The 22,153-nt window shown below is 38.3% G+C and overlaps 1 protein-coding gene across 2 annotated transcripts; it reads left to right on the forward strand.

The window, feature by feature from the left end:
* The first annotated feature begins 76 nt into the window (after positions 1–76).
* Positions 77–20,091, forward strand: CSN4 (COP9 signalosome subunit 4). 2 transcript variants are annotated; one of them, XM_053781520.2, is made up of 9 exons: positions 77–96; positions 6,144–6,226; positions 6,444–6,562; positions 7,614–7,750; positions 13,003–13,117; positions 14,591–14,780; positions 18,020–18,190; positions 18,432–18,607; positions 19,502–19,805. In XM_053781520.2, exons 2-9 carry the CDS (start codon positions 6,193–6,195, stop codon positions 19,658–19,660), a joined length of 1,101 nt encoding a protein of 366 aa, XP_053637495.1. In that variant the 5' UTR covers positions 77–96; positions 6,144–6,192; the 3' UTR covers positions 19,661–19,805. The 2 variants fall into 2 exon arrangements, with proteins under 2 accessions (XP_053637495.1, XP_053637494.1); XM_053781519.2 differs by lacking the exon at positions 77–96 and adding an exon at positions 5,601–5,796 and having other exon boundaries at positions 19,502–20,091.
* Positions 20,092–22,153: the final 2,062 nt, after the last annotated feature.

Consider the following 22,153-nt stretch of genomic DNA (forward strand, 5'->3'; position numbering starts at 1 on the left):
ATTTCTTAAAAATAATAAATATATAAAAGAGCGCTTTAAAATTGCTATATTTTATAATTACGAAAAGCCTTAATTGATATTAAAATAAACTATCGAGTAAGTATTAATACTAAAGATGTTTTTAGACATATACAAAGATGCTGTGAAATTAACATCCCTTCAACTATTGTTATATGTAATGAAGAAAGTGCTAGTAAGTTTATTCAGGTATACACAAATATAGTTACATAGATTATCATACAAGATAAGATAAGATTTCGTTCGGATTTTTAACCCCGGAGGGTTAGCCACCCAGGATAACCCAAGGAAGTCAGTGCGTCATCGAGGACTGTCTAACTTATTTCCATTGGGGTCCTTAATCTTGTCCCCCAGGATGCGACCCACACCAGTCGACTAACACCCAGGTACCTATTTGCTGCTAGGTGAACAGGACAACAGGTGTAAGGAAACGTGTCGAAATGTTTCCACCCGCCGGGAATCGAACCCGGGCCCTCCGTGTGTGAAGCAGGAGCTTTAGCCACCAGACCACCTGGCCTGGGATAACCCAAAAAAAGTCAAAGTGACTTATTTCCATGGGAGTCCTTGTAATACCTTATTATTGCAATACCATAAAGGAGATAATATCTTATTATTATATTGCAAAGGAGATATACTAGGAATAAGGTAAAATGAGTTATTTATATTTGCATGTGTGTTAGCTAAACAAATAAAAAAAAATCATTCTCCTCCCTTTCTGTCGCTACATTCATTAGGCATCTTTTGGCTGTCTTCTTGAACTGGTTCAAGCCATGACTGGCTTTGACATGTGCAGGTAGTCTGTTCCATTTCTTTATTGTTGTACAAAAGGTGTTTGACTGTGGCTACTACAAAGTTGTGCTCTCTCCCCTTAGTACAACTGAAGTTAATTCAAGTTTATAAAATTGCTAAACCCGCAGGGGCCGTACAAATCCAGTAGAATAGGAGGAAATCAGGTTCGATGCAAGGAAGGGGAGAACAAGTCCAATTTCTTGGATCAAGAGCCCTTCGCCAGCATCGGGGAACCTCAGTTGAAGGAAGCATCCCTATACGGGTGGGGCGGTGGATGTCCCTTCATGTTGGTGGGGTCGTGATCCAAGGAAATGGAGCCTTCCCCTCCCATTCCTCGAATCGAATATGATCGCCTCCCACTTCCAAGACGCATTATGAGTTCTACAGGTTTAGCGCTTCTAAAAAGCGCCAATGATGTGCTGCTTTTGGAGGTAAAGACGGTCACCAACCCAGTAGTGTACTGCAACATTTAGGAATCTGTATTGAAGAAACGTTTCGCCAGCCAGTGGCTTCTTCAGTCCAATACAGAAAATAACAGTGGAAGATGAGGAAGAGTTTGAGGTAATCAGTCCCTCAGCCTGGAGTTGATGTGTTAAGTCCTTCAAGGACCCCAATGAAAATACAATGGCCCCATTGGAAATTAGTCACTTTGACTTTTTTGGGTTATCCTTTGTAATTTAAACTATGTATGATAACTGTAATTATGTGTACCTGTGCCTAAATAAACTTAATCTCAAAAGTGATGTACTCCAGGCTACGGGACTGATTACCTCAGACTCCTCATCTTCCACTGCTGTTTTCTGTATTGGACTGAAGAAGCCACTGGCTGGCCAAACGTTTCCTCAATAAAGATTCCCAAACGTTGCACAAGTGTCTCAGTTTTCAACTTGTGGGTTTTTCAAAACCATTTTCATTACACATGTACTGCAAGGTTCAACCACCCTGTCAGGGAATTATATATTTTTTCCGCATAATTATGTGCACAGATCCTCATGTTGCATTTTCCCGTCTGTCCAGGTCTGGCCAATATTGTAACACCTGACCAGACCTGAAAATGTTGATAACGGCATAAAATACCGACAGGTCGACCCCAATGGAAATAAGTCACTGTCTGATTTTTTTGGGCTATCCCAGGTTCTATACCCATATGTTGATATGTATGATAATGTATATAACTGTATTCGTGTATTTTTTTATTATTATCACACTGGCCGATTCCCACCAAGGCAGGGTGGCCCGAAAAAGAAAAACTTTCACCATCATTCACTCCATCACTGTCTTGCCAGAAGGGTGCTTTACACTACAGTTTTTAAACTGCAACATTAACATTCCTCCTTCAGAGTGCAGGCACTGTACTTCCCATCTCCAGGACTCAAGTCTGGCCTGCCGGTTTCCCTGAATCCCTTCATAAATGTTACTTTGCTCACACTCCAACAGCACGTCAAGTATTAAAAACCATTCGTCTCCATTCACTCCTATCAAACACGCTCACGCACGCCTGCTGGAAGTCCAAGCCCCTCGCACACAAAACCTCCTTTACCCCCTCCCTCCAACCTTTCCTAGGCCGACCCCTACCCCGCCTTCCTTCCACTACAGACTGATACACTCTTGAAGTCATTCTGTTTCGCTCCATTCTCTCTACATGTCCGAACCACCTCAACAACCCTTCCTCAGCCCTCTGGACAACAGTTTTGGTAATCCCGCACCTCCTCCTAACTTCCAAACTACGAATTCTCTGCATTATATTCACACCACACATTGCCCTCAGACATGACGTCTCCACTGCCTCCAGCCTTCTCCTCGCTGCAACATTCATCACCCACGCTTCACACCCATATAAGAGCGTTGGTAAAACTATACTCTCATACATTCCCCTCTTTGCCTCCAAGGACAAAGTTCTTTGTCTCCTCAGACTCCTAAGTGCACCACTCACCCTTTTCCCCTCATCAATTCTATGATTCACCTCATCCTTCATAGACCCATCCGCTGACACGTCCACTCCCAAATATCTGAATACATTCACCTCCTCCATACTCTCTCCCTCCAATCTGATATCCAATCTTTCATCACCTAATATTTTTGTTATCCTCATAACCTTACTCTTTCTTGTATTCACTTTCAATTTTCTTCTTTTGCACACCCTACCAAATTCATCCACCAATCTCTGCAACTTTTCTTCAGAATCTTTTGACTACCGCCCACAGGATGGGTATGGGGTGCATAATAAACATATTAAACTAACTAATCTCCCAAGAGCACAGTGTCATCAGCAAAGAGCAACTGTGACAACTCCCACTTTATGTGTGATTCTTTATCTTTTAACTCCACGCCTCTTGTCAAGACCCTCGCATTTACTTCTCTTACAACCCCATCTATAAATATATTAAACAACCACGGTGACATCACACATCCTTGTCTAAGGCCTACTTTTACTGGGAAATAATTTCCCTCTTTCCTACATACTCTAACTTGAGCCTCACTATCCTCGTAAAAACTCTTCACTGCTTTCATAATAATGATAATGTATATAACTGTATCTGTGTATACCTGATGAAATTAAGACATGTGCAATATCTGGGTATCTTTATTGTAGACGTTTCGCCATCCAGTGGCTTTATCAATACAAATTCCAGGATATAATTTGAAGACAGTAGAACTATATCCAGAAGATGAGGTAATCAGTCCCTCAGCCTTAGAGCTGGCGTGAAGAGCACCGTAGTCATGAATGTTCTGGAGCAGAGAGGTTAGGTTAGGTCAGGTTCGTCAGGAAACAGGACAAATGTTTCCTGACGCGGGTCTTAGATGATGACCCGCCTTTGGAGCTTTTGGTCATCTGACCGAGGCCTTCCGCTGGCTTACCGGTCCACCCCTTCAAAAAGTATGGTCACGTAGAGCCATTTTTTATATATGGAGCAGAGTGAAGGAACCTAGCGCTTATATATTAACGTCAGGTGGAAAGGGGACGTGTAGCAGACGAGGATACAGTCACTGGTAGGTGGGATTCCCCAGGGAAAGTAGGTCCTACCCAAAGAAATGGGTTAGTTGTAGTGGTAGTTGCCGTAGCCGTGAAGGTCATATACATGTCCTCAGAATCATGATTCCATGATGTTGCAGTGTCTGACAGGAGGTTGTACAAGAATGGTATACAATACCGACAAGGTTGTGGAAAATTGCATTTATCTGAATGTAACTAATTGTGTACATAACAGCAAATGATAACAAAGATAATTATTATTTATCAATGTTACATAGACAAGTAGGAATTTGGGACACCTAGGTCGCAAAAAATGTCCCCCTTCGATACATACCACTGTCATAACCACAAGTTGCTCTGGACCTATTAATTAAATGAAATATACATACACCAGGAATACTGGTAAATATTTGTGGACTGTATATTAAAAATAATAAATGGTTATATATATACACAATTACATAACAGAAGGAAAATGTATCTTAATATCACTCACCAATTTGACTGGATATTAAGTTGTATCATACTCAGAAAAACCTCACTAACTAAATTTATGAAAACACTGGCCAGAATTATACACAAATCTAGAGAGCTTATCTGAGGTTCCTAGAGCTGTCTTGTCCAGTCGTCTGATATCTCAAGTTATGCAGGAATGCATGTCCAACAATTTCGCCTCCTATTTGAGAGGTGTCAGCCCAATTTTAACCTCTAGAGCACGAAAATTCTTCCCATTACACCAACGTTTGTACAAAATTCAAAACCAAGATGGCGAGTCTCCTGCCCAGACACAGGTTTTCCGTTTTCTATGACAAATATTATTAAATACAGTATAGGCCATCTATTTACCTATAAATTACCGTATTTCCGGAAAATATATACAGTATTTTCCACAAAGGTTCCTTGTCTCTGCTTCAGAATCTCCAGGACTACGGTGTTCTTCACGCCAACTCCAAGGTTGAGGGACTCATTACCTCATCTTCTGTATATAGTTCTACTGTCTTCAAATTATGTCCTGGAATTTGTATTGATAAAGCCACTGGATGGCTAAACGTCTATAATAAAGATACCCAAATGTTGCACATGTGTCGTAATTTCATCTTGTCCGTATTATATACCATTCTTGTGGTGGCTAAAGCTCCCGCTTCACACACGGAGGGCCCGGGTTCGATTCCCGGCGGGTGGAAACATTTCGACACGTTTCCTTATACCTATTGTCCTGTTCACCTAGCAGCAAATAGGTACCTGGGTGTTAGTCGACTGGTGTGGGTCGCATCCTGGGGGACAAGATTAAGGACCCCAATGGAAATAAGTTAGACAGTCCTCGATGACGCACTGACTTCCTTGGGTTATCCTGGGTGGATAACCCTCCGGGGTTAAAAATCCGAACGAAATCTTATCTTATTACTATATTATGCATACCTGCCTCGACCCGGTGGCCTGGTGGCTAAAGCTCCCGCTTCACACACGGAGGGCCCGGGTTCGATTCCCGGCGGGTGGAAACATTTCGACACGTTTCCTTACACCTGTTGTCCTGTTCACCTAGCAGCAAATAGGTACCTGGGTGTTAGTCGACTGGTGTGGGTCGCATCCTGGGGGACAAGATTAAGGACCCCAATGAAAATAAGTTAGACAGTCCTCGATGACGCACTGACTTTCTTGGGTTATCCTGGGTGGCTAACCCTCCGGGGTTAAAAATCCGAACGAAATCTTATCTTATCTTATCGACCCCTGCAACCACATACAAGGGAGTACAGTACAGCTCATACTGTGGTGGCCCTTAACAACCACATATAAGGGAGTACAGTAGAGCTCCTCCTTTAGTGGCCCTTAACAACCCCATATCAGGGAGTACAGTACAGCTCGTCCTATAGTGGCCCTTAGCAACCACAACCACAATACCTGCCACTGTGGTAGTGTCTTGTCATTCTTTGTTTTAGCATGGCTTTCTGTGTGCAGGTCCGCCAGCAGCTGCAGGCACTGGTGTCCTCGGGAGGCTCTCATAAAGACCATGATAAGTAAGCACTGAGGAAGCTGAAATATATTTGGTATTGATGGAAATACGTCGCATCGTTGGAGGGACATATCACCTCCTTGATCACAATGTTATTTCTATTGCTTACCTTGCATTGAAATATATATATCAAGAAATATGTGATAAATGTTTTAAAAAAACGACATGTTGAAGATTGAGACACTTATGGGACTATTGAGGAAACGTTTCGCCACACTGGCTTCATCAGTCCAATACAAAGCAGGAAGGTGCAAGGAGAGGAGGAGTTTGAGGTAATCAGTCCCTCAGCACCAACTCCAGCTTTTTATGTATTTCTATTTGGTGTTTATTGACTGTTTTTTTTTTATTTAGGTATCGTATAGTCCTAGACTCCATTCTTAAAGTTGGCAATGACGATGACATGACAGAAGGCCTCCAGACATTTATTGAAGCAAGTACGTATCGCTGTTTTTATTTACTGACTCGTAGTAAAATAGCTGGAAAATTGAGCATATATTGGAGAACGCCCTCTAATGGAAAAATTTTAGGTGCTGTTAAATGAAAGTACAGCACATATTTTGCACCGTGCGATAGATTGCTGGATATATTTATAGGAATTTAATAATAGTCCTTAGTCCACTTAAATAACTTTTAACACATAATCTGTTTCAGTTGTAAAAGAGACAGTCAGTCTCGTAATATCTCGACAGCTTCTGTCTGATGTCTCGGCACAGCTTGTTGAGATGGCAGATAATGTTGCAAAAACAGTTGCACATTTCACGCTTGACAAAGTAAGTATACATTCAGACACCAACAAAAGTTTAATAGCTTTTATTCTTCTTACTAGAAATAAAAATTGTACTGCATATTTTTACTTATAAGCTTAGTTAATAAATGGCAATATTGTAGTAATGTAGGATTTGAAGTTTACTGTGGCCCAAAAATACTTCTTAATTTTGCATAATAATGGTCTCAAAGTGCAAAAGTAGAAACACTTTCAGTTCTTCAAAGCCTAAGAGAGGCCATGAAGTACTTCCCAACAGTGAAAAGTAATAATTCTCCACTTAATGTGCATAATTTATCAGTTAAATTTTATAATAGATATGTATAGGACTTATATATAGGGTTTGCTACTATCCACAGTTTCGGTTTCCACGGCAGGTCCTTGGAACGTATCCCCCACAGATTCAGGGGTCTTGGTGTATATTATGTATTTAGTATTGCCTTTTACAAAAAATAAGTACAAATTACTGATGTTGACACAAGTTCAAGACTAAATTTTTACCAGAAACAAATGATAAAACATACTCAGTAGTTTGCTTTATAAACCCAGTTAATGTAATACCAGTTATAGAGGATTTTAAGTATTTTTTTTAAAACAGTACTGTGCATACAATATTTAGTATTATTCAAACTGATTTAATGTACATGACATTTAAAAGTACTATTTATTTAAATGGAGCTTGCAGGTTAGGTAACAATTCACTGTGTATTGTAGAATGAGTGTTCTTGTATCATTTATTAATTATCAAAGGTGTTTATTATCCTACATAGGTGAAAATTTATAGAAAAGTTTGAATGATCTATATGGTTTTAATAATAATGATAATAATTAAGAAATGAAGGTATTCATTAAAGAGTACAGTATATTGTTTGTTCAAATGAAATGGAAAACTTAAACAAAAATGAATATAGTATCACAGAAAATAGTGTCAATTAGAAGAGCTAGCATCTTTATGTATCATTGCTGGTACATAAATAGTGTTGGTTGAATAACATTGTATTGTACTATACTCTCAGAAATTTTTAGTTTCAGTGATAACAAGTTTTTTGTCATTTCAGGTACAGCCACGTGTTATCAGTTTTGAGGAGCAGGTAGCAAGTATCAGACAGCATCTGGCTGATATCTATGAACGTGAGAGTTCATGGAGAGATGCAGCAGCTGTTCTTACAGGGATTCCATTAGAAACAGGACAGAAGTAGGTTATATTAAACCTTTAGATGACTGTATATTTCTATTATTAGCTCTGCCGTTTTGAAATGGTTATGACCCACAGTATTTTGTATAAATGTGTTAAACATAAAATTTTATTTTGGAATTATGTACATAGATACTGTGTAAACATGCACTACCATGCAGTATTCTTATCAAGCATGATTACTTGATAAATATACTGGCAGATGCATTATTCTTACATTGTCATATATTGTTAAATTTATAAAGTCTCTTTAGTTTTTTTATCTTTATGACTAAAACTATTTTAAATTAATCCATTGTTATATTTGTGTTGGAATTGCAGTCATTCATGGCATCTATAAAATGCAGTCCTGCACTCATCCTGCAGGTTGTAGTCAAAAGACTACCAATGTACATAGTGGTTTTAAGGAAGCCTCAACAGTCTGTTAGCTTAGCAAGTTCCTGTAGTAATGCTCCTTGAAGGGAAAGGGAAGATACTTTAAGGCCAGTTAAGGGTTCATGATCCAAGGAATTGGAGCTAATCTCCATTTCCTTGGCTAAAACTGGAATTCCTTTTCTGGGCACTGTATGACCTCTCAAAAATAATGATAATTTTACAAAGTACTACCAGGAATGAACTATTTTCAGAGTACAAATGTAATTCAGTTTTGTAAATGATTAGTTGGTCAATGAATTCAGTCACATAAATATTATAATAATGCACATACATCAGTCTTCCTCTGCTTTCTGGAACCATCACCTAAATATAACTGCAGCATTTTATTTACCTATTAGCTTCTTATGGGAGTGAGAGGCTAGTAACCCCTGCTCCTGTATACATTACTAATTTTAAAAAGATAAACTTTTCTTTTTCTTTTTAGGTCACCCTACCTCGGTGGGATAGGGCCTATTTGTTGAAAAAAAAATGATCTTATTTTATCAATGCTGTGTTACTCTTTATTAATACCCCAAATGTAATTTCTTGAATTTTCACTATTCTTTAGCCTACTTCTGTAGAACTGCACTTATTTTATGAATTGCATTATCTTCATAAGTTTGTTATTGGTCCTTGAACTGCTGAACTACTTAACCTCCATGGTAATATGCTGAGATCTTTGAAAATACTCTTATTAACTTGTGTAAGATTTTCACAGTTCATTGTTTTTATTACATGAGGCACATGGTGAGAGTGGTCAGTGGTACTGAGAAATTGTAGGTAAAAGAAAGTAAGAACTGTTCAAGGAATTTATTAAAGAATAAAAAGGCACAATATCATGACTGGAGCAATACACAACCTGCTTATTGAAGAAAGAAACTTAGGACAATGTTTTGGTCCAAGTTGGACTGAAACATAGTCATAAGTTTCTTTCTCCTATATGTGGGTTATTTGTGTACAGCATTTATTAAATATCTTGATTTTTTTTTTTTTTTTTTTTTATCACACTGGCCGATTCCCACCAAGGCAGGGTGGCCCGAAAAAGAAAAACTTTCACCATCATTCACTATATCACTGTCTTGCCAGAAGAGTGCTTTACACTTCAGTTTTTAAACTGCAACATTAACACCCCTCCTTCAGAGTGCAGGCACTGTACTTCCCATCTCCAGGACTCAAGTCCGGCCTGCCGGTTTCCCTGAACCCCTTCATAAATGTTACTTTGCTCACACTCCAACAGCACGTCAAGTATTAAAAACCATTTGTCTCCATTCACTCCTATCAAACACGCTCACGCATGCCTGCTGGAAGTCCAAGCCCCTCGCACACAAAACCTCCTTTACCCCCTCCCTCCAACCTTTCCTAGGCCGACCCCTACCCCGCCTTCCTTCCACTACAGACTGATACACTCTTGAAGTTATTCTGTTTCGCTCCATTCTCTCCACATGTCCGAACCACCTCAACAACCCTTCCTCAGCCCTCTGGACAACAGTTTTGGTAATCCCGCACCTCCTCCTAACTTCCAAACTACGAATTCTCTGCATTATATTCACACCACACATTGCTTTCAGACATGACATCTCCACTGCCTCCAGCCTTCTCCTCGCTGCAACATTCATCACCCATGCTTCACACCCATATAAGAGCATTGGTAAAACTATACTCTCATACATTCCTCTCTTTGCCTCCAAGGACAAAGTTCTTTGTCTCCACAGACTCCTATGTGCACCACTCACCCTTTTCCCCTCATCAATTCTATGATTCACCTCATCTTTCATAGACCCATCCGCTGACACGTCCACTCCCAAATATCTGAATACATTCACCTCCTCCATACTCTCTCCCTCCAATCTGATATCCAATCTTTCATCACCTAATCTTTTTGTTATCCTCATAACCTTACTCTTTCCTGTATTCACTTTCAATTTTCTTCTTTTGCACACCCTACCAAATTCATCCACCAATCTCTGCAACTTCTCTTCAGAATCTCCCAAGAGCACAGTGTCATTAGCAAAGAGCAACTGTGACAACTCCCACTTTATGTGTGATTCTTTATCTTTTAACTCCACGCCTCTTGCCAAGACCCTCGCATTTACTTCTCTTACAACCCCATCTATAAATATATTAAACAACCACGGTGACATCACACATCCTTGTCTAAGGCATACTTTTACTGGGAAATAATTTCCCTCTTTCCTACATACTCTAACTTGAGCCTCACTATCCTCGTAAAAACTCTTCACTGCTTTCAGTAACCTACCTCCTACACCATACACCTGCAACATCTGCCACTTTGCCCCCCTATCCACCCTGTCATACGCTTTTTCCAAATCCATAAATGCCACAAAGACCTCTTTAGCCTTATCTAAATACTGTTCACTTATATGTTTCACTGTAAACACCTGGTCCACACACCTCCTACCTTTCCTAAAGCCTCCTTGTTCATCTGCTATCCTATTCTCCGTCCTACTCTTAATTCTTTCAATAATAACTCTACCATACACTTTGCCAGGTATACTCAACAGACTTATCCCCCTATAATTTTTGCACTCTCTTTTATCCCCTTTGCCTTTATACAAAGGAACTATGCATGCTCTCTGCCAATCCCTAGGTACCTTACCCTCTTCCATACATTTATTAAATAATTGCACCAACCACTCCAAAACTATATCCCCACCTGCTTTTAACATTTCTATCTTTATCCCATCAATCCCGGCTGCCTTACCCCCTTTCATTTTACCTACTGCCTCACGAACTTCCCCCACACTCACAACTGGCTCTTCCTCACTCCTACAAGATGTTGTTCCTCCTTGCCCTATACATGAAATCACAGCTTCCCTATCTTCATCAACATTTAACAATTCCTCAAAATATTCCCTCCATCTTCCCAATACCTCTAACTCTCCATTTAATAACTCTCCTCTCCTATTTTTAACTGACAAATCCATTTGTTCTCTAGGCTTTCTTAACTTGTTAATCTCACTCCAAAACTTTTTCTTATTTTCAACAAAATTTGTTGATAACATCTCGCCCAGTCTCTCATTTGCTCTCTTTTTACATTGCTTCACCACTCTCTTAACCTCTCTCTTTTTCTCCATATACTCTTCCCTCCTTGCATCACTTCTACTTTGTAAAAACTTCTCATATGCTAACTTTTTCTCCCTTTTTCTTCCCTAACTTTTTCTCTCTTCACATCATCATTCCACCAATCGCTCCTCTTCCCTCCCGCACCCACTTTCCTGTAACCACAAACTTCTGCTGAACACTCTAACACTACATTTTTAAACCTACCCCATACCTCCTCGACTCCATTGCCTATGCTCTCGTTAGCCCATCTATCCTCCAATAGCTGTTTATATCTTACCCTAACTGCCTCCTCTTTTAGTTTATAAACCTTCACCTCTCTCTTCCCTGATGCTTCTATTCTCCTTGTATCCCATCTACCTTTTACTCTCAGTGTAGCTACAACTAGAAAGTGATCTGATATATCTGTGGCCCCTCTATAAACATGTACATCCTGAAGTCTACTCAACAGTCTTTTATCTACCAATACATAATCCAACAAACTACTGTCATTTCGCCCTACATCATATCTTGTATACTTATTTATCCTCTTTTTCTTAAAATATGTATTACCTATAACTAAACCCCTTTCTATACAAAGTTCAATCAAAGGGCTCCCATTATCATTTACGCCTGGCACCCCAAACTTACCTACCACACCCTCTCTAAAAGTTTCTCCTACTTTAGCATTCAGATCCCCTACCACAATTACTCTCTCACTTGGTTCAAAAGCTCCTATACATTCACTTAACATCTCCCAAAATCTCTCTCTCTCCTCTGCATTCCTCTCTTCTCCAGGTGCATACACGCTTATTATGACCCACTTCTCGCATCCAACCTTTACTTTAATCCACATAATTCTTGAATTTACACATTCATATTCTCTTTTCTCCTTCCATAACTGATCATTCAACATTACTGCTACCCCTTCCTTTGCTCTAACTCTCTCAGATACTCCAGATTTAATCCCATTTATTTCCCCCCACCGAAACTCCCCTACCCCCTTCAGCTTTGTTTCGCTTAGGGCCAGGACATCCAACTTATTTTCATTCATAACATCAGCAATCATCTGTTTCTTGTCATTCGCACTACATCCACGCACATTTAAGCATCCCAGTTTTATAAAGTTTTTCTTCTTCTCTTTTTTAGTAAATGTCTACAGGAGAAGGGGTTACTAGCCCATTGCTCCCGGCATTTTAGTCGCCTCATACGACACGCATGGCTTACGGAGGAAAGATTCTTTTCCACTTCCCCATGGATAATAGAAGAAATAAAGAGGAACAAGAGCTATTTAGAAAAAGGAGAAAAACCTAGATGTATGTATATATATATATATGCATGTGCGTGTCTGTGAAGTGTGACCAAAGTGTAAGTAGGAGTAGCAAGATATCCCTGTTATCTAGCATGTTTATGAGACAGAAAAAGAAACCAGCAATCCTACCATCATGCAAAACAGTTACAGGTTTCTGTTTCACAGTCATCTGGCAGGACGGTAGTACTTCCCTGGGTGGTTGCTGTCTACCAACCTACTACCTATAAATATCTTGATCATTGCACATATGTCTTTTACTCACAAAGGCACTTTGTTAATATAAAGCCAGAATTCACCTACAGTATTGCAGTTTAGACAAACATATGCATTAATTAAAATGTGTTTGTTAAAGCTTTCTGCCTTAGGTGCAGAATCCTTTCCTCCTTATAAATAGACATGGCACTTACAATTATAAAGCTATAAATTGAATTGCTCTTGTATTTTTTTCATATTTCTTATTTTCCAGGCAGTATAGTGTGGACTATAAATTGGAGACTTACCTCAAAATTGCTCGATTATACCTGGAGGATGATGATCCAGTGCAAGGAGAAGCGTATATTAATCGTGCTAGTATCTTACAGGTCTGTGATATGGCACTGTGTACTGCATGGCACGTGTATGAGAGGTCTGTTGTAGAATAATGTTTATATACTTTGCTTTACCATCAGTGGCGGCTTGTGACGCCAGTAATACCTATATGTACTATTGTACCACATCAGACTTCTATTTTTAATCATTTTTTATCTCGTTTCAACAAAAAATAAAAAATTTGCTTAGAAATACATTGAAAACAATATACAACAGATTTTTCCTGTAATATATTTGTCAGATCAAAATTATTATTTTAGAATAAGGTTGATGAAATCATACTTCTGGCAGTGAGCATCTGGGGGAAACTGCAGCTCTGCAGCTCCTATGGACGAGCTGCCACTGTTTACCATACAGAACTATATTTTCTTCCTGTGTAGCTTTAACTTTTCTTTGTGTAACAGAGAGTAGATATCCCAGGCTCCTTGGCATTACTCAAGGGATGAATTGTACAGGATGGTAATACAAATTAATTTTTGTTGAGCAGACATGTTTACAAATAGGGAAATGCATTTCAGACATGTAATTTTACTTTTAAATATTTTATTTTTATTTACTTAAAATGTGTTATTGGACAGTCACTTTTCTCTTTTTCAGTTTTAATGATTAACATACTGTTCTTAAAAAAGTAAATAAATAATTTAATGAGAGACAGATAGGGTTGACATTTTTGTGGTGCTCAGAAACTTTTGTACTTTATTTGATCTCATTTCTGTTAAAAGATTATCATTACTAAAAAACCTTTACATTACTTGAAGCTTGGCAATTGTATAGAATGCTTCCCCCAAAAGTTTTGGCTTACCGTATTTTCTGGCATATAAGGCGTGCTTTTTTTTTCCCCCAAAAAAGTCTTGGAAAATCACCCTGTGCGTTATATACTCAAGGTATGGTCAAGGGTAGGCTTTGGATTATGCTTTATCAGTTGTTTACTAACGTTACATTTCATCTGCTTGGGAACATCATGCCAACAAACAGCTGACACTCGTGTGCCTTATATGCCAGAAAATACTGTATATGACACAAATTCTTGACTGAGTTTTGGATAAATACATTTGATAATTAGCCCAGAAAGCCTTGTATTAGTTTGTTTTATAGGAAAAATCATTTGAGATCAACTTAGTACATATCTGTGATTGTGTTTGAGGGCTCTTTGACCCTTGCAACTCGGCCTGAAGCCAGGATTCCATGTTGCTTGCTTGGCCAGCCAGGCTGTTGTGGCTTGTAGCCCATAGGTCTACATGCCCATCACAGCCTGGCTGATCTGATACTTGGCTGAGACAGTAATCCAGTTTCATTTTGTGCCAATAATAGTTTGACATATACAGTTTAAGGCTGGACTGATTGTACATACAAGGGTTGTTTACCTGTAAATCCAGTACAGTATTTAATTTTTTGTTAATAAGAAATGATTATTGTGTTTTTATCATAAATTCTTTATTTAAAATATCTGATGTAACTATTTACAGGCAGACTCAAAGAATGAGCAACTTCAGATTTACTACAAGGTATGCTATGCAAGGGTTTTAGATTATCGTCGCAAGTTTATAGAAGCAGCTCAGCGATATAATGAACTCTCCTATCGGCCAATCATTCATGAGGATGAGAGAATGGAAGCTTTAAAAAAGGCATTGATTTGCACAGTGTTAGCATCTGCAGGTAAAGATATATTTAGCTACTTGTTTGTCTATAGTCATTCATTATTGAACCATCTTTCAATAACTTGTTTTTCCAAACTTACAACACATCATCTTGCATTCCTTAGTTTTGCTTAGTTCTAAGCAAATATTGAAACCTATGACTATCTACCGTCTATTCCGCTTTTTTTCTTCCTGGATCTTTTTTTTTTTTATGTACAAGTAAGAGGTATATGGTACATAATAATTAACTTTCTTGTTGTTGTACAATGCTCATAAATTTCATTAGGCATTTACAAACTAGCCTTAATTAGTACCTGTTATTGATCTGGTTCATAACACATATTGATCATGATCTTGGTAATATTTATTTATTTTATTTTATTATCACACTGGCCGATTCCCACCAAGGCAGGGTGGCCCGAAAAAGAAAAACTTTCACCATCATTCACTCCATCACTGTCTTGCCAGAAGAGTGCTTTACACTACAGTTTTTAAACTGCAACATTAACACCCCTCCTTCAGAGTGCAGGCACTGTACTTCCCATCTCCAGGACTCAAGTCTGGCCTGCCGGTTTCCCTGAACCCCTTCATAAATGTTACTTTGCTCACACTCCAACAGCACGTCAAGTATTAAAAACCATTTGTCTCCATTCACTCCTATCAAACACGCTCACGCATGCCTGCTGGAAATCCAAGCCCCTTGCACACAAAACCTGCTTTACCCCCTCCCTCCAACCTTTCCTAGGCCAACCCCTACCCCACCTTCCTTCCACTACAGACTGATACACTCTTTAAGTCACTCTGTTTCGCTCCATTCTCTCTACATGTCCGAACCACCTCAGCAACCCTTCCTCAGCCCTCTGGACAACAGTTTTGGTAATCCCGCACCTCCTCCTAACTTCCAAACTACGAATTCTCTGCATTATATTCACACTACACATTGCCCTCAGACATGACGTCTCCACTGCCTCAAGCCTTCTCCTCGCTGAACATTCATCACCCATGCTTCACACCCATATAGGAGCGTTGGTAAAACTATACTCTCATACATTCTCCTCTTTGCCTCCAAGGACAAAGTTCTTTGTCTCCACAGACTCCTAAGTGCACCACTCACCCTTTTCCCCTCATCAATTCTATGATTCACCTCATCTTTCATAGACCCATCCGCTGACACGTCCACTCCCAAATATCTGAATACATTCACCTCCTCCATACTCTCTCCCTCCAATCTGATATCCAATCTTTCATCACCTAATCTTTTTGTTTTCCTCATAACCTTACTATTTCCTGTATTCACTTTTAATTTTCTTCTTTTACATACCCTACCAAATTCATCCACCAATCTCTGCAACTTCTCTTCAGAATCTCCCAAGAGCACAGTGTCATCAGCAAAGAGCAACTGTGACAACTCCCACTTTATGTGTGATTCTTTATCTTTTAACTCCATGCCTCTTGCCAAGACCCTCGCATTTACTTCTCTTACAACCCCATCTATAAATATATTAAACAACCACGGTGACATCACACATCCTTGTCTAAGGCCTACTTTTACTGGGAAATAATTTCCCTCTTTCTTACATACTCTAACTTGAGCCTCACTATCCTCATAAAAACTCTTCACTGCTTTCAGTAACCTACCTCCTATACCATACACCTGCAACATCTGCCACATTGCCCCCCTATCCACCCTGTCATACGCCTTTTCCAAATCCATAAATGCCACAAAGACCTCTTTAGCCTTATCTAAATACCGTTCACTTACATGTTTCACTGTAAACACCTGGTCCACACACCCCCTACCTTTCCTAAAGCCTCCTTGTTCATCTGCTATCCTATTCTCCGTCTTACTCTTAATTCTTTCAATAATAACTCTACCATACACTTTACCAGGTATACTCAACAGACTTATCCCCCTATAATTTTTGCACTCTCTTTTGTCCCCTTTGCCTTTATACAAAGGAACTATGCATGCTCTCTGCCAATCCCTAGGTACCTTACCCTCATCCATACATTTATTAAATAATTGCACCAACCACTCCAAAACTATATCCCCACCTGCTTTTAACATTTCTATCTTTATCCCATCAATCCCGGCTGCCTTACCCCCTTTCATTTTACCTACTGCCTCACGAACTTCCCCCACACTCACAACTGGCTCTTCCTCACTCCTACAAGATGTTATTCCTCCTTGCCCTATACACGAAATCACAGCTTCCCTATCTTCGTCAACATTTAACAATTCCTCAAAATATTCCCTCCATCTTCCCAATACCTCTAACTCTCCATTTAATAACTCTCCTCTCCTATTTTTAACTGACAAATCCATTTGTTCTCTAGGCTTCCTTAACTTGTTAATCTCACTCCAAAACTTTTTCTTATTTTCAACAAAATTTGTTGATAACATCTCGCCCAGTCTCTCATTTGCTCTCTTTTTACATTGCTTCACCACTCTCTTAACCTCTCTCTTTTTCTCCATATACTCTTCCCTCCTTGCATCACTTCTACTTTGTAAAAACTTCTCATATGCTAACTTTTTCTCCCTTACTACTCTCTTTACATCATCATTCCACCAATCGCTCCTCTTCCCTCCCGCACCCACTTTCCTGTAACCACAAACTTCTGCTGAATACTCTAACATTACATTTTTAAACCTACTCCATACCTCTTCGACCCCATTGCCTATGCTCTATATTGGTAATATATAGATTTATTTTACAAAAAAATTCATAATTGCAGACAGTGTAGTATAAGATTATCTCAGTGTCAGGTCAAATTTAGTTTCTTTGAATACTGTATATGACAGAGTTGTGACAAATGTTGTGCGTATTACATGCATAGAGAACACTCATTACAACTAATGTATCAACCCAGAGCTAGAACAATTGTTTGAGAGATTGTATAGGCATAGCACTAGACAAACATCACTCTTATGACATTCCATGTGAATGACTCAGTGTGAGTATACACCCCATGCAAATCAAAGTACCCAAAAATTTTGAACCTAACTGAAGGATAAAAAAAAAATCAGTAGCTTCAAAACATTGCAAAGAACATATCTTCAATTTTATGTAATATTTGATTTCATTTTTATATATTTTACATGTAATTATTATAAATGTTTATTATGTCTAATACAAATTTTACTCCTAGTCTAGTAAGTTTATACCTCACCAGTTTAATCATAAATTTAGAGCAAAATTGCGTAAGTGTAACTGTCACCAAGATTTTTAATTATCTGCATATAATTTTGTTAAATAGGTCAGCAACGATCAAGAATGCTTGGAACATTGTTTAAAGATGAGCGATGTCAAAAGTTGCCGTGTTATCACATTCTAGAGAAAATGCACCTTGACCGTATCATCCGTCATAATGAACTTACCGAGTTTCAGAAAATGCTGCAGCCTCATCAACAAGCTACCACATCTGATGGCAAGTATTGTATTTGTAAAGCTTGTCTTACTGGTGTGTGTTGTATTTCAATGAGTGTTCTTTTTTTTGTGCTTAGTAAATTCATTGTGTATTTAGTACTGAACTTTTGAGTTTTGACACTATCTTTGTAAATTTTTTTAATTGGCTTTGGATATAATGTCATTAAATAGAAATGAACTGTTTAATAAAATGCTCTTAGTTCTTTATAAGAAACAACATTGAAGTTATGTTAATGTTCCAGGCTCTACTATCTTGGACAGAGCAGTCACAGAGCATAATTTGCTGGCTGCCAGCAAACTTTATAACAATATTACATTCCCCGAGTTGGGCGCTCTACTTCAAATCTCACCAGCCAAGGCAGAAAAAATAGCCAGTCAGATGATCACAGAGGGACGAATGAATGGTTATATTGACCAGGTAAATGAGGCAGTATACCTTGCAGTGTTTTCCTAACTGAAATATATGAGAATTGTATTTTAGTATTAAGGATGAAAAGTTACACATGTTTGATTTCAGGGAGGCTTCTCCTTGGCCTATTTGTTCTATATCCAAGTAATTGCAGTAAAGGGAAACAAGATAAGGCTTCCATGTTCTCACATTCTCTTGGCTTAGCTCCAGTTCTTGGACCTCACCTGACGTGATGCATTCCCACTCCCTTGGGCTCTCATGCATTTACATTTGAATTTATAAATAACTTCTGTCATTATCTTGTCACTTGTTCATCACAGTAATGTTGAAGGATTCCTTCTTATATCCCTTTGGATTATTCTATATTACCATTGATACATATACATTTTTCAAGTTAAGTCTCTTTGTCTGGGTTCCACCCCTTATGGATAGTCTTCTCATAAGCCAAGTTGTCTACATTTGGTATACTGTATGTTGTGATCATGTGTCATCAGAATATTTCTGTCCTTATAGCTCAGACATCTAATCTCAAAAATCCGTGTAGTGGCAAATCTTTGACTCTTTGAGCTTACAGTCTTGTTTGAGGAATATAGATACATGGCATTCTTGTTAGATGAAAAAAGAAATTCTTGTATGAGCTCAATTTCTACTACAGTACTTCCCTTTTTGCTGGAACAGGCAATGCTTTATTTATCTTGTCTTAATTTTCCTATATTTTACTATTCTTGTTGCATTGTGTAGGAAGATAGATACTGGTAAGCATTCATGAGACATTTCTGGATGTGTATTTAATTTACCATTGGTAAACAGAAGTAGGACCTGTCAGCTTTGGTGGCAGATTTTACCAACGAAAAATAATATCCCATGAATTCTTTCTTTAATCTTTATTATTTTTTCTTCCAGATTGATGGAATTCTGAACTTTGAGGCTCGTGATGTTCTTCCACAGTGGGACAAACAGATTCAGTCTCTCTGTTTTCAGGTGAATGAAATCATTGAGAAAATCAACGCAGCACATCCTGAGTGGGTTGCTAAAGTTATGGATGAACAAATGATGCAATGATGAAATATCACCCTAGTGACCCAGCTGGCTATACTCTGTATAACCGTTGTTTTTTAAGAATTTCACAAAAGAACTCTCTACGCATTTATTGATCTGGAACTTTGATTTTTTTTTTTAAATTTCAATATATGCATACAGACAGGCAAACCTCAATTTTGAAAAATGTTTCACTGAAACCTGTAGTCTATGACAAATAAGTGTTCTGTGATGTTTTTCTCTCCAGCATGAGTTTAACAAAGCAAGTATGATGATACCTTATGAATGTGTTGGTTTTTGATTCTGGTTAAACTTCTCTTGAAAAAAAAATACTTCCTTTTGATGCCTAATACACATTCATTTAAAAGGTGCAACTTTCTTTGATTGGAAATCAATATCTGATTTACCCTAATTTTGAGTCAAAACTGTAAAGATTACAGTAAAATAACACCATATTTTTTTTATATTATTTACCTGCGAGGTGGTGTTGGTCTTTTATGTATTAAGCTTAGGAATCTGAGTTGGATTCTTAATTTGTACTTGATAATGTTATCTGTTGTAATACAGTGGAGAACAACGTCAACTACTGCAACCCATGTCATAAAAAGCTATGGTAATTTATTAATTACTTTTAAACAAAATGCAGTTCAGGAATTTAATATTTCTATAAAATTTAGAAGTTACACTTCAGTGCTGTATAACCCTTGTGGGTTTAGCACTTAGTTTTGATTGCTGTAATAATAAAAGTTGTGCTGCCTAAAGGATGAGCTAAAGGATGACCAAAATGTTGTCATAAGCTCCTCTCTCCTTTGTGTGAGTTATTTGTGTATTGGTAATACTGTAATAATGGCTTGTGCATTGAAGCTGTGGCTACGTATATATGGAAATTCGCACAATAACCTAACAGGTAACAATAACTTCTGGCCTATATCTATAAGCCTAATTTATAAACAGTAAATAACTTAATATCACTGTTTAATGGTACTGTAGACTGAATTTAATTGATAGTTTTTCAATGTCATATTTTTATTGTTACATTCAAAGGGGGAACACTAAACCTGTAGGGGTCATACAGCTCCTGGGTAAATGGGAGGCATTCAGATTTGGTCCAAGGAAGGGGAAGACCAGTCCAGTTCCTCAGATCAAGAGCCCCTCACTGGCATTAAGGAACCTCCTTTGAGGGGTTGATGCCTTAAAACTTTTTAATGTCTTTCTTGAGCGAAGGAGAAGAGAGACTAAGAAATCAGGCCCAGGTGTTGTATACAGGAGGGCCCCACTTATACAGTAGGTTAGGATCCAGGCTATTGCTGTGAAGTGAAACATCCCTTTTCTCACTTTAAAATGCAAATAAAAGCCTGATAACATGTTTACACAATCATATGTTAAGTGAGCAATAGAGCAAGGCTTAAATAATGCATACACAGTTCACACATTACTCACCTTAAAATATTTTTGTACTTAGCTTATAGTGAGCAGTGAATATATTTATTGTAGGCAGCTTAAATAAATGAATTGATATAAATGAAAACTGCTGTATTAGCGAAATACAGGAAGGCCCCGCTTTACGGCGTTTCACTTTACGGCGTTCCGCTAATACAGACATTTCAAATTATGACCAAAACTCACTATACGGCTCCCCCCACCTGACTTTCTAATACGGTCACCCTGCCCCACCCTGTTTGTTTACATTCTCCATGAGCTCAGTAAGCACTAAGTCTCTCCATTTTGTCTGGAAACTCCAAAATTTCAAATGTTTTTAAAAGTTATTTCATATTTTATATATACTCTGATAATTACTTACTTACTCCTGACCCTACATTAAGACTACAAATATTTTAAGGTAAGTAATGAGTGAACTGTATATACATTTTATCGCTCTGGGATGCTTAAATATCATAGAATAGTATGTGTGGGTGGGGTGGCCTGGTAAGGTAGCCTGGCTTATTACAATACATACCACACTTGATTTCTTACAATAAATACTACTTGTCTCACCCTAGATTAAGACTATAAATATTTTAAGGTAAGTAATGAGTGCACTATGTGTGTATTGTACTTTTTTATTGTTTTTTGATGCCTGGTTCTATTGCTAACTTAATATATGTTAGTGTAAACTTGTTATCTAGTGTTTGTATGCATTTGTAAGTGGAAAAAAAGGGTGTTCCACTTTACGGCGGTTTCCGCTTTACGGCGGTAGCCTGGAACCTAACCCGCCGTATAAGTGGGGCCTTCCTGTACTGTAAAGTGGGGCCCTCCTGTACATCAGAGGACTGTGTCTCATGACGCTGTATAGCCCTTGTGGCTTAGCGCTTCTTTTTGATTATAATAATAATTCTCTCTCATGACAAGAGGTATATGTATGTATATTTTCTAAAAAAAAAAAAAAAAAAAAAAAAAAGTTTCATTGTGTGTTCTTTGTCAGCATGACCTGAAAAAAGTTGCATAGCAGTAGCACAAGTAAAAGGAAATTCTCAAGAACACAACAGACTGTACGTAAGTGTAAGAGTAGACACTGAA

Source organism: Cherax quadricarinatus, chromosome 53 (assembly GCF_038502225.1).
Source record: "Cherax quadricarinatus isolate ZL_2023a chromosome 53, ASM3850222v1, whole genome shotgun sequence".
Classification (NCBI taxonomy): domain Eukaryota; kingdom Metazoa; phylum Arthropoda; class Malacostraca; order Decapoda; family Parastacidae; genus Cherax; species Cherax quadricarinatus.

Coding starts and splice junctions, on each gene's coding strand:
- CSN4 (XM_053781519.2), top strand. CDS start 5,720: ATGGCTTTCTGTGTGCAGGTCCGCCAGCAGCTGCAGGCACTGGTGTCC. Junction 6,227..6,443: donor CCAGACATTTATTGAAGCAA/GTACGTATCGCT, acceptor AATCTGTTTCAG/TTGTAAAAGAGACAGTCAGT. Junction 13,118..14,590: donor ATCGTGCTAGTATCTTACAG/GTCTGTGATATG, acceptor AACTATTTACAG/GCAGACTCAAAGAATGAGCA.